This window comes from Cyrtonyx montezumae, unplaced genomic scaffold (assembly GCF_038088225.1).
Source record: "Cyrtonyx montezumae isolate F1298 unplaced genomic scaffold, pur_monq_1.0 scaffold_17, whole genome shotgun sequence".
NCBI lineage: Eukaryota > Metazoa > Chordata > Aves > Galliformes > Odontophoridae > Cyrtonyx > Cyrtonyx montezumae.
The window spans coordinates 23,957,690-23,970,733 of record NW_027071903.1 but is presented as its reverse complement, the minus strand read 5'-3'; the positions used below and the strand labels follow the sequence as shown (position 1 = coordinate 23,970,733).

The 13,044-nt window shown below is 37.0% G+C and overlaps 1 protein-coding gene across 1 annotated transcript in view; it reads right to left on the bottom strand.

The window, feature by feature from the left end:
* Window positions 1-13,044, bottom strand: part of PRTG (protogenin) — a 77,305-nt gene that overhangs the window by 27,430 nt on the left and 36,831 nt on the right. Inside the window, exons 9-11 of the mRNA XM_065733766.1 lie at window positions 10,705-10,869; window positions 9,665-9,970; window positions 8,328-8,516 (exon numbers count right to left, since the gene is read on the bottom strand). Coding sequence (XP_065589838.1) covers window positions 8,328-8,516; window positions 9,665-9,970; window positions 10,705-10,869 — 660 coding nt within the window. The remainder of the gene's footprint in view (window positions 1-8,327; window positions 8,517-9,664; window positions 9,971-10,704; window positions 10,870-13,044) is intronic.

The following is a 13,044-nucleotide window of genomic DNA, read 5'->3' as shown; positions in this document are numbered from 1 at the left end:
TGTTTTTTGAAGAACAGTACATTCAATCTCATTCTGTGCTCTTCCCTCCCCCTGTCCCTCACCTTTAAAGTGCAACTGGTGTGCAAAGTTACAATGGATTACTGCAAAAGTCAAGGCATGGTTCAATGAGGACTGTTCTTCAAGACAAATGGATTCAAACTGGAGTAGTTCAGAGAGCACTTTCAAGATTACATTAAAAAAAAAATACAAGGCAATCCTTGCAGCACAGAATTTACCTCGTTCTGAAAGATCTGAAAGATCTTAACTAAGCGAGGTCTCACCTGCCTTCTCACATGGACAAATCATTCTCCATTCACTTTAAAACTGTGTAATGATTCGGAATTTAACTCATAGAAGTAGAGATTCCTCTCACCCAGCATCTGTCATGTTTTGTCACAGGTGACATTTTAATCAACACCAAAACAGTTACTCTAATACACATGTTGCAGATTTCAGTATTTTGGCACCTGTTAAAGTTGCCTGCTGGCTGAATTAGTAAACTATTGAGAGGTTTGGTGGTGTAATTTAAGACTGACAAACACACTAAACATTAATTAAAGCTTTCTATTACAAATAAACTGTGCGAAAATAACATTTACCTGCAAAAACAACACTGGCAGATTTACTTCAGGATGCCAGTTAAAACCAAAAAGAACAGACAAATCAAGGTTTTTTTTAACAAAGGTTGTACTGTGAGAAAGAAGACAATAATCAGAGTGATCTTTTCATCTGAGAATTAAAATTCAACTGAAAATAAGCAGTTATGAGATAAATATGTGATAGAGTGCAATGCAAGAGAACTATTAACTACAGAACTATGCAGGAAGGAAGGCACTGCATTTTTACAGATGTGGCACTTGAACTGCACAATTAGTGTGCAGTGTTAGCAGCTGATACTTAACTGGCCTCTCAAGTGAAAAACAAGTTGATGTTCATCTAGGATTCCCATTTTGTTGTACGTATGAGTGGGAGCCAGAGACACAATTGCTGTAAAGGACGTCCTGCCAATAAGCTCTGACAAAGGGACACACGACAAAGGCAAGCTTCAGTTTTGCTTGGTAGAAATTCAGTTTATAACCTGATTGAATTGATTTTTCATCCAAACAGAGAAGTTTAGTGTTTTCATTTCACAAGGGAGGCACAAGCTTATAGAATTGGGTCAGTCTGCAAATCAGTTAGTCTGGTCACCTCATCTCAGTGCATTTGCACTATCCAACCTCCTCACACTCCACTCACTTGCCCTGCTCCACATCAAGCTGCATAACAGACCAACAATTGCTTAGCAAAAAAACACAGCACAAAACAAAGATTTCATTCCTTCCCTTCCGCCACCCATCTAAGATTCTACACATTTAACAGCAATAAATCTGAATCTGGAAAGAACTGCTACAAATATGTCCAGAGGAATTAGCAGCACTGACACGCACTTGAAACAAAACATAGCGCACCAGCTTGTAAACTCTAACCTCAGTAACTGGAAAAAAATATCTGATCTCTATTTACACTTATGGCCTGTACCATGCAATATGGTTCTCCACAAAGAAGGGACAAAAGCTTACCAAAGCAGCATTGGCTTTGATGTTTTGCAAGTAAAAACGGAAAGATACAATGCAGTAATGCCCCCTCTCTTGCCCCTTTTAATCGTAAGAGGTTCTCCCCCTTCCTTTTTAATTCAGGAGAATCGAAAAAGGAAGAAGTGATATGCAGATATGCCACGTCTGCATTTAGGAGACAGGCTCATTTAAAGTGGTGACAGGTCCGCCCTTTACGATTATGAAGTAAGGAATGTGTCTCTCTCATTTACTGACATGTAGTAGAAGCATGCTATCATAGCAGGACTAGCCTGAGAGTTTGGGATTGTTAAATACAAATATACATAAATCGCCATGTCTGCAAAAGAGTTAGAGGTCACAGCTGGGAAAAGGCAGCTTTTAAACATGCCCAGTCTTCTAGGGCTTTTGCTTTTATTCCTGTGCAATTTGGCCAATTCCTTCTCCCCTCACCCAGCAAATCTCTCATGTTTTAACTGATAAGTAGTAGTAGCAAGCCTGTTACATACAATCAGGAGAGCTGACAGATAAGAGGTTTAGTTTAAGGATGTAATCAGCATGAGTAAACACTCAACTGACCCAGCTGTAAACAGTAGTAATAAATGATAATATTTGTCCTGGTCACCTACTGAGCTATTAGACACTTTTCACAATGCAGCAGTGTCAATACACTGGTTCCAGTATATACAGCACACAGTACTATCATCTATTACTATAAGCAAAAAAAAAAAAAAAGTAGTAGTTGTACTTTATTAAGAATAGCTGCCATTTCTGATTTTTATTTATGTTTTTTTAAAGGCAGCTATAGCTTGTTTAAATCAAAATTTCACAGTGAATATCTTATCCAACATAAAGTAGCTCAAGCAAAAGTACAAGAGTCCTGCAATTCTAAGTTCAACTTTATCAAATACAATTTGAAAACAGTTAAATATGAAACAGGAAATAAAAAATAAAAGAACAAAAATGAAAAGCATACTGAGTGAGAAGAGTCGTGTTGTTTCTTTCACACTATTTTATTAAACTGTTCAAATGCTTGGTTCCTTGAAATTCACCTGTGAATCCCAAGCTAAGTATTCATAATAACCCATAACCAGACCGCAAGATCAATTTTCACATATGTAATCTTGGGTGGCCCACAGTTTTCAAATACAAATATGCAGGACTACATTTTGTCACCAACAAAACCTAGGATGGGACTTAAATTATAGGCCTGGCTCTTAGAAATAACAACCTCAACACACTGATAGTCACGATCTGAAATAAAAAAAAATAAAAGAACATGCTCATGAAGTATTTCTTCTCAATATTACAACATATGTAGTTCTTAATGAGAAACATGGCAAAGATGCTAAGATTTTACACCTTCTTGCACATGCAATTGCAATAGGATGCAGAACAAACCACTATGCCACATCTGCCCACTGTATCTACTTCATGAAACTTCCTAAGTGCTTTTATGAAATTGTTTGAAAAGGCACTTGGGTGACACGCAACTGACAGTTTAATGGGAGAAATTCTTTGCACTGCCTTTTTTATATGCCTTTATTCCATTTCTATGGATTGTAGAATCACCTTGTCTTTGCTGCTCTAGACTGAAGCTCAGCTATAATCATCGTTATAAAGCCATATATATAGATCCAGGCAAAATTAAACAACTGAAGGCCAAGCAAGTCTCTGGAGGAATACTAAGCACAATAGGTAGCTGTCTAATTCTGCAGCACAAGTTCCTTTTCAGAGCAGAGTCCATGCAGGGCCACAAAATATGACTTTGTATACTTTAGATTTTGACAAATTCTCCACAAAGCACTAAGACATTTTGTCCAGCTGAGGGGAGTAATGCAATTTGCCTCATTCACCACTCTGCAATCACAGAGATAGGACTTGAAGTTTCCACAGAAAACTTCATTCACTTTCTTTCACGCAGAAAGTTTCGTTCACTAAGATCAAACGTTCCAATAACACTGAGTATATTAAATAAATGAGTCTGATAGAATCTAATTATATTCTCCAAAAGAACTGGATTGAGCAGTAGGAAGCCACTAGGTATTATAAAACTGGAGTACCAGAAGCTGCAGCAAGGGTTTGCTATATCCAACATGTTAAGTAGCTTTAGATAACCCCAAGAAGCTTTCCCAGATGGAAGGCCTGCAGTATCTCCAAGCCTCCCCGGAATTACCAAACAATTATTATTGTAACATTTATATATATATATACACATATATATATATATACACACACACGTATATGTACACACACACACACACACATATATAAAAGGAGGCACACTTGATCTCATGCTCAACAAGTCGCCAGCAGGCTCTGCCCAGCTCCTGCAGCCTGGCAGCATCCAGTCCTGGGGAGTAAGCAGTGCTCCCAGGTCTGCAGTCCCAGCACAGGACAGCATTTCACAGGCTCTCCTGGGGAGGGGCCATGCTAAGGCCAAGCTATGTGTGTTCACATGCTCAAGGCATTTTCACTGAAGCTAACAGACCAGTTTTTCCATCCCCTAAGGTGTTTCTGGCTGAAAACGGTTATTTAGTGTGATATCATCTTGCGTGCAACAGAAACAAAAGAGCACCTAAGGTGTACACATCTCTGCCACAACCTGATTGTCTCAGGGTTTCTTGTGCCTTTAGTTACGTCCTACACAAGCCTTGTCACCTAAGTGCAAGTTTCTGAAATCTTCACTGTAACTGCCATCACAGAAGGTGGTAGAGCTTCCAGGAGCAACTACGGAAGCATGAATTTGCAGAGTGTATTCTTCCTTTCCTCCTATTCCAAGCATAGAAAGTGTTAATGGCACAAGAACATGTTGCATTTCCCTCATCACCATTCACTTAATTAGTAAAAAATACTGCTGTTACTAGCATGATAATAACTAATTAATTTATCTTTCTAATTCAATTAAAGTCCAGAGGGGGAGAGCTCTAGGCAACTTTAAGAACAATGAACTTGTGTTATAACACATAGTAGGTCATGCTTTCTTGAATCAGTTAAGCAAGAAGCTAAATTTGATTTTAATCTGTCTAGCTGCAGCTTTTGAAACAGAAACAGAATCTGTAACAGCAGTATCATCAAACCTCACAATGAAAGATGGACTGCCTAGAACAGAATCACAGAATAGTTTGAGTTGGAGGTGATTTTGAAGACTATACAATTCCAACACCCCTGCCGTGGCCTGGCTGCCACACAACAGATCAGGCTGCCCAGGGCCCCATCCAATATAGCCTGAACGTTTCCAGGGATGGGGCATTTCTCTAGGCAGCCTGTACCAGCACATCATCAACCTCCAAGTAAAGAATTTCTTCCTGACATCCAATCTTAATCTCCATTCTTTTAGTTTAAAACTGTTCCCCCTTGCACTATCGCTATCAGATTGTGTAAAAAGTCTTTTGAAAAGCTTCTTTTAAATATTGAAAGGCTGCAGCGAGGTCTCCCCAGAGCCTTCTCTTCTCCAGGCTGGAAGTAAAGTGTCAGAACTTTCTACAGCAGGACTAAGGAAAGGAGGAATTAAAAATAGAGTAAAAAATGCATGGTATGCACTCAAGGGTATGCTCCTGTGGCAAATTCAAGTGATAATGGAATTTTACAGTGGACTAGGAAATGGTTTACTATTGAAAAATAAATGCCAAGATATGTAACACAAAGAAACATCCATGTGAAACTGAATATTTATTTTGAGAAAGGCGGCCCTGACTCTCATCAGATAATTTAATTCCATTTACCTAGTGATTACCACACCAAATAATCCATTTAAAAAATAGACAGAAGTAACTGGGTAGACTCACACTAGAGTAGGAGAGATCCATTCTCAAAATGTAAGGTTCAGACACACAACATATTAAAACATACAGCATAATAATCATATTGCTATATTTAATGTTCAATCATTGAAATCTATTGTACATTGCCATCACTGCTTCTGCTTTATCAGCCTTGTCCTTCCATGAAAGATCCAGTAGCTGTTTGTAAGTCATTAAACACTAATTCACCAATGTTAGCAATAATAAATGCAATTAGCAGTGTTTATAGTGTCAATGCTAATGTTTTCTTTGTTAAGAAATCATGAGTTCTGATATTCTAATAAATGTCAGTTGCCACAAATTTAACTGTCTTCCCTGAACACCGATTTTGCACAACTGATGAACATATGTATCGACATCTGAAAAATATTCAAAGGAGAGACTTAACTGTTATGCTCCACATTTCTTTAGAACTCTATCTGCAATTTATTAACTACGCCAAGGAAAAGAAAATGGTAGAGCAGCCTTAGGTCATGACAAACTGTTCAGTGGCAACAGATATGAATGAGAAAATACACAAACTTTCCCACCAGAAAACGTCTATGAGCATTCACAAATGAGAAACAGCCTTCTATTTGACCATGTTGTCCAACATCTATGAAAATGAAGTCTCTAAACACACCTTGCCCTTTAAGATCTCACACTTGCAATAAATATTCTACCAATGTAGCTCGTAATGAAGACATTGAAGGTCCTTTATTTTAAAGAGGTTGTCAATAAGTCCGTAGTTTTCATTGATTAGTCACCATTCTGTGATTCTGTGAATTAGTGTCCAAAGAAGAGGCAAATGGATGATAGACAATTACTTCTCAAAGCCACTGTCCAGTCCATGATTCAGTTTACCATAGTCAGAAACCTAGATAGATGGCTTTCTTTGTTTCATCTCAAATTTTAACAGGCAGGGCCGCTTCCTAATAAGTCATATTTTTATTAGAAATATCTAAATAAAATAACCTAGTTAAATGGTTTAGATTATTCACAAAAAATACAAAGAAAAGCAAATCAAGTCCTTTATTACTGCATGGTTGTTGCTACACTGTTGTTTTATATACTGTTTATCATCTTACCTGCTATATTCTCCACAGGTGCACCTACTACCTGAAGAATAAGGTTGGTTGTGTACCGTTTTCTAAGAAATAATTTAGTGCTCAGAAGTTTTTCTCAATGGGTAAATACAGTAATCAAACAGGTACTATCTCTATGAGAAAGTTACACAGGAAAGTTAACTTCAAATAACTCTATATGCTCCAAAAAAAAAAAAAAAATTAAAAAGCTGATGTCTATTTGAAAGTTGCAGGAAAACACATGCTCTTCAGCAGGTCTAACCTATGGCATTATAAATTACACACACAATAAAAATATAAGGAATGGCTATCAGACTATATGTGATGTGCCCTGCTTTGGTCACCACATGTAGATATTTAGAATTAAGGCAAGGAATTAACACTCAAAATATCCTATGCCCCATCAATAAATGGTTAATTCAAGCATGTCAAACTTCCATGTCCATACATCCTAGAATTTGTGTAACAGTATGACTACGTAAAAGTTCTACCTTCCCAAACTCATTTTGCTTTCATTGTGTCCTCTGTCTACATGCTTACTGGAAAGAAAACCCAATAAAAGACATACAGATAATATACTATAAACATAATCCTGTGAAAACATTATTTTAATCTGAGGAGGATTAGTATACTGAACAATTCCCATGATGGGAGTCACACAGTTAATAAATTTGTCTATTTGAAATTATTGTTTAGTAACTGCTTAATGAGAAGTCAAAACAAAACAAACAAACAACAACCCAAAAAACATTTATGTCCTAGGACACATAGACAGCACAACCTTCCAAGCCAATGCCCTTTTGTCTCACAGCTTTGTTAAACAGTCAGCTGCTGCCAGATGCTCTTGCTAGGAATGGTCACAGATGGCCAGCTGTCCAGTTAACAGATCAGAGTGCTCTCTCCTATGATCTCCCCTAAAATAGTATCTCAACTGTATGCAGCAGATGAGAAATGTCTGATCATGGTCAAGAGGCCATCTGACCTAGTTAAGACCACAGGTCAATTCTGATAATTCAGTTCTCCACCTTACCCCCAAGTAAACTATCTTGACATATTTCAAATGCTGAGTGTCAAGTCCTATTTTAGTTTTACTGATTATATTATAGATCACATCTTTTTATTTTAGAAAATCTCAGCTTTAATATATAAACAAAAGCACCTTTTTACTAGGGGTGATACGAAGACAACTGTACTGATATGCAAAGCAAGAGCTGCAGGAGGAAACAGTCTGATCGTCACCTGAAAGACTGTAACAGACTGCTCCATGCTCTAATTTTTGTGTTTAGCTCTGCAAACATTTAGCAGTACTACTTAAAATATAAAGGAAAACATGCAGAGAGGCTACTAACTACTACCCAGGGCATGTTACTATCCTATTAATTCTTTAAGGCATTTTTAACTCATTTTACTGCAGTATCCCACCAATACTTGCAGGAATTTATAGTAATGTGCCCTATAGCCATGCCAGTGTGAGCAGTGCTTGCTGGGCAGTATAGCCATGACAAAGGCTACAAATAACAGAAACATAACCTAGAATCTCCAGAGAAAAATCTTTGGTACTTTGTATTCATCTTTCACTGTCACTAGAGCAACCATAAACACACAAAAGCTGAAAATATCAAGTATTAAACTCAGTATTAAAAAGATGGGTATTTACCAGTTCTGTATCTTGTGGCATGCAGTTGGGTGTCCTTCTAACTTACAAGATTAACAAGATCTGGTTATCTAAGTGTTGCACAACATATTTAAGGATACAGACAGGGTTATCCATCAACAGCATAACTCCAGTTTAAATAGCTTATTGCTAAGAATATGGATGGCCAAACCTAACACAGTAGCCTTATAAGTCTGAAGACGTCCTTTGATTTTACTGCCTTGCAGAATGGTTAAGAAATATTTTCTGTACTTACCTAAACCACTGACAGTATACTCAAGATCACTGGCATCCAACAAAATAGGTCCATTTTCCTGCTGGCCTTCTTCCTTGTAATACAACTTGTACCCTTGAATAGCTGCAGTGTCATCAGCATCCCGCTGCCACTGTACTGTAATGGTTGTACAATTCATTGGTTCCAAACGCAGCTCAGGAGACTTCGGTGCTGATTTCAGAGAAATATACATAATATTGTTATATTTAAGTAAAACAAAATCCTATGTTAAAATCAGAGTGCCCATCACTCAAAGATTCACTCAATATTTTGATTCTAGTTTATTTGTATACTCACCTACTTCTTTTTTAGGATGTCTGATTCCCTGTAGCTAAGCTAAAAGCATTACTTCAGGTAAATTAGAAATAGTCATTTTTAAATTCAATATCTCAAAAAGAATTCAAAACAATTTTTTTAAGTATTTTCAATTCTTTTTTTTTTTTTTTCAAAAGAAAATCAGGATAAATCAAAGTTTATAAAATTATCTCTTGTTCTAAAATAAGCCAGAACAAATGTAAATAGCAATAACATCACAATTCATCAAGAGCTAATAATCTGCTAACTCAAAAGCCTATTAATTCAAATGAGATGGATGTGGACTAAGCTAAGAAATACAGTTACAAACTCAAATCCATATCTCTAAGCCATTCATGCAAAACTGAATATTCTATATGACATTGATAAATAATAATGTAAGCCAAAACTCAGCTTTAAAAAGTTAAATCAGATATCAAATGAGTCAATCTGCACATTCAAACTGTGCATTTTGTTTGTAGAGCAGACACATGTCAGTACAGCTCCCCTATGCACCCACATAGTCTGCTACTGTATACTGTACCAATATGAAGGAGAGCTTTACTCTGAACAGCTACGAGCTATGTTTTCTGGGTTTGTTTGGTTTTTATTAAAATCATGTAGAACAGAAGAAAACTGTATTACCATTGGAAATAAGGCTAAAAGCTAAAACATTTTAATTCTATTTCCTACCACTGTATCAAACACATGAACATCAGCCTGTGATAACAACGAAAGATTGACACAAAAATAATACACCGGCTTTTCCTCCTGCTGTCACATATAAAGCACAAGACAGATTTGTTTCTTGAAAACTTCTGATCTTGACACTAAAATCGTTAGCATGTGTAGATCATGCACAAAATCATCATTAGAACACTATCCCCCTATATCACTAGGATAAGAATATGTATTGGGAAAACTTGTTTCATGTCCTTGTGTTATCTATCAGAAAAAATGTGCTCCTTCAGATGAAGCCCCCCATTGGCCCATCTCCAGGCGGTGGGTAACATAAGAATTATTACCTTTCACACTTGTAGCTTTTGGAGTTCGATGAGAGGTCCACAAAGATGCCTCTCCCCAGCCAATCCTTGTTGCAGCAGTAATACGAACCAAGTAGACACTGTCAGGCCGCAGCCCTTCAAGGAGGTACTCATCTGAAGTCCCTGGAAGCTCCAAGACTTGGATTTTGCTATCTGTGCTGAGGCGGAAAGACAGACGATACAGTACCACCTGGCCTCTCCTGTATTTTGCAGGAATTGGCAACCAAGAGATAAGAATATCTGTAGGACTCCGGCTTGTCAAGCTAATTTCAGGAGCTCTCAACGGAACTGAAAAGGAAAAGGACAACATTTTTTCAGCTCTGGAAAAAGAAAGATGTAAAATTCTCATTTGACACCTTAACCTATGATGAGGTACTTGTAATAAGCAGTTTTGTAGATTTTTGATCCTAAGTTTCCCTTTTTTAGTTTAAAGCCATTCCCCCTTTTCCTGCCACTAAAAGACTATGGAAAAAATCCTGCTCCCTCAACCTTTCATAATATAGGTGCTCCAGCCCTTTTATCATATTTGTGTCCCTTCTCAAACAAGCAAAGACCAAAAACCAAACAAAATGCAAATGACAAACAACAGCAACAACAGAAAAGGGAAGAACAGTTGGTACATCAAATTGTTACTCCAAATCTTCCTTCAAAATTACACAAGATGCACTGGGTGTGCAACTCAATTCATGTTTTAGATGCCTGAGAAAGAAAGTCACAAAGATGACATCCTAGGCTTCCAGCTCAATTCCTCAGCAGCGAGGAAGATTTGAAAAGATAATTTATCTGATTTAATGAAATATCTTTCAATGTAAAAATAAAACGGTTGTAATATACAGTGCTGTCCTGTCAGAAGGTTATTTTATTCTCATTGCTTTTGTTAGCTGGCTCAGTCTTACATTGCTAGTATCTGTAAGTCTCACTCATTCACTGGATCCTTGAAACCCATTAACACTTGATTGCACATTTCTATTCAAGGTGAATAAAAACGCTCACTTAAAAACAGTGGTATTTATCTGTATTACCGTCTTCAAGGGTGTGCTGAGTCACATGATCTGACATTTGACTGGCTCCCAGAGGCATGTAAGCTACAATATAGAAGGTATAGTTGCTGGCTGGCTCCAAATCATCAATAATGTAATGAGTTGTATCATTTCCGATGACCACTTGGTACTCTTCATTATTTAAACCTGGCATAAAACAAGGGTTAAACAAACAAAAATTCCATATAATTTCTAAACAGTATCTGGCTGTGAGATCTTACAGAGTTATTTCATTTTCTTACCCAGCTTACCTCTGTTCTTTCAGCCTATGAGGTAGAGTTCATTTATGCACAGAAGTAACTGTGTATTACTGTGGTGTACATAATGGTGTTTCAGGATTTTCCTGAATCAGGAATGCTGAATGCAGCTCTAAACCTCTTTTTAAAATTAGTCACAACAAACTGCGCCCAATATACAGTAACACAACAGACAAGCTCTAATAGCCTTGTAATTCAGAGCAAACTTCTAAATCTATTTGTTTAGAGTCAGGAGGCTTTTTCAAAACCTATTTACAGAGCCTTACTATAGCAGTGTGGGAGGAATGCAAAGGCTCTACTCCATCAAAACAAAACAAAACAAAACAAAGCCCCAAACATAAAACCCTCCACCCCTCAAATAACACAAAACAAAGAAATTATTCAGCAAAAGGATCTCATTCTAGCCCGCAAATTCTAGTACATCTGATTGACACTTTTTTCTTTAATTTGGAATAAAGCCAATAGGAACAGCCAGAATGAGCTTCAAAAGTATTTTGCTCCTTAATGAGTTGCTAAAAAAAAAAATAAAAAGAGTGAGAGAAAAAGAGACAGAAAAAAAAATTCTCAGCAATTCTCATTAAAATATGCATAGTAATGCAAGCGGCAGTTCTTGTCTTTGTTGGGTTTTATTCCTATAGAGGAAGGCTATAAAGTGGAATAAGTGTGGTGAAAGCTGCTGTGTTAAGGAACAATTCACACCAAATGCATGTCAACTTAATCAAAACTCTGTAAGAGCCAGCTCCTCCTCTTCACAACTGAATTTATAAACAAAACGAAAGGCAAATTCCAGCATTAAGTTTCCCACATTTATGAATTAACTTGATAGCATTTTAATTAGACAAGATTACAAGCATCTCACAACAGACTAGTTAATGGCTTGTTAATTAGGAATTGCAAGGCACGATTTCTGACCTGCTAAACAAGATCCTTGAGCTCAAATTAAAAGGACTTGTTCTCTCATTGAATGGATTGCTAGGCCTCATGCAGAGGCCCTAATGAAACAGCCACAATAGAGAACAAGGCTTGCCTTCCACTACAATCAGTGTTCCCTTTGTGCCTTTTCTGAATTACTAACAAGGAATTAACACACTCCAACATGCACGCTCATCAGACCCTTATTCTTCATGCTACTATGACCCCGATTTGAATGCAAAATATTCTGCTTAAAAAAGAACAAAAATTACAACATAAAATAAAATAAAAACACCACCTGTCAGTTTCTTCAAGTAACTTTTTTTTTCCTTTTTTTTTTTTTAATTTAAACAGGGAAGAAGACCTGAACCTATTTCACAGTGAAGCAGTAGAATGTCCCTGAGATGTGGGCAATATCCTCTGAAATATCTACAGACTACCACTTAGTATTTTTAGGTGAGTGCAGATCATGAGCCTTTGAGCTCCAGTGTTTTTTCCTACAATACAAAAAAAAAAAAAAGACAAAAATGTTTTTATGTCTTGATGTCACAAGACTGTCTTGAAAGATGAAAAAATTGATATTACAGAAAGAAAATTCAAATAATTGGGGTGAGTTTTTAATTTGTTTGTTTTGTTTTGTGTGTTGGTTTCATTTCAGGTTTTTGTTTGCTTGTTTTTGTGGATCGTGTCATTTCTTTTTTAGTTAAGCCAAGCAACAATCTCATTTCACAACATACAGTCTTTGTACAAGCAGGCAAATAAGACAGAGACTGCATAAGAATTCTGTAGAATACAAATTTCAGAAGATACCTCATTTTCACTACAGTGAAAGAGTACTTCCTGCACAAATGCAGGCTTCCCTAAGGACAACTTCCCAGTTTTCTTTGAAGTTACCCAGTCTCTGCTCTCTACGCTGGCACCGGACATACAATTACCTAGATAGCTTATCTAGTGTGACTTTATTCATATTAGCTTTGAGTGGGGGTTGTGAGCACAATACGTCAGTGACTGAAAGTGTAGGGGGTAATTTCCCCCACCTCTTGTCCTCATTATCTTTTAAAACTCTTTCCTTCCTTCCTTCAGACAAAATTCTCTTGTGTCCTGAGAAATCCCACTTGCAAAAGCAAAAGGCAGCTATTTCTGCATCAGTATT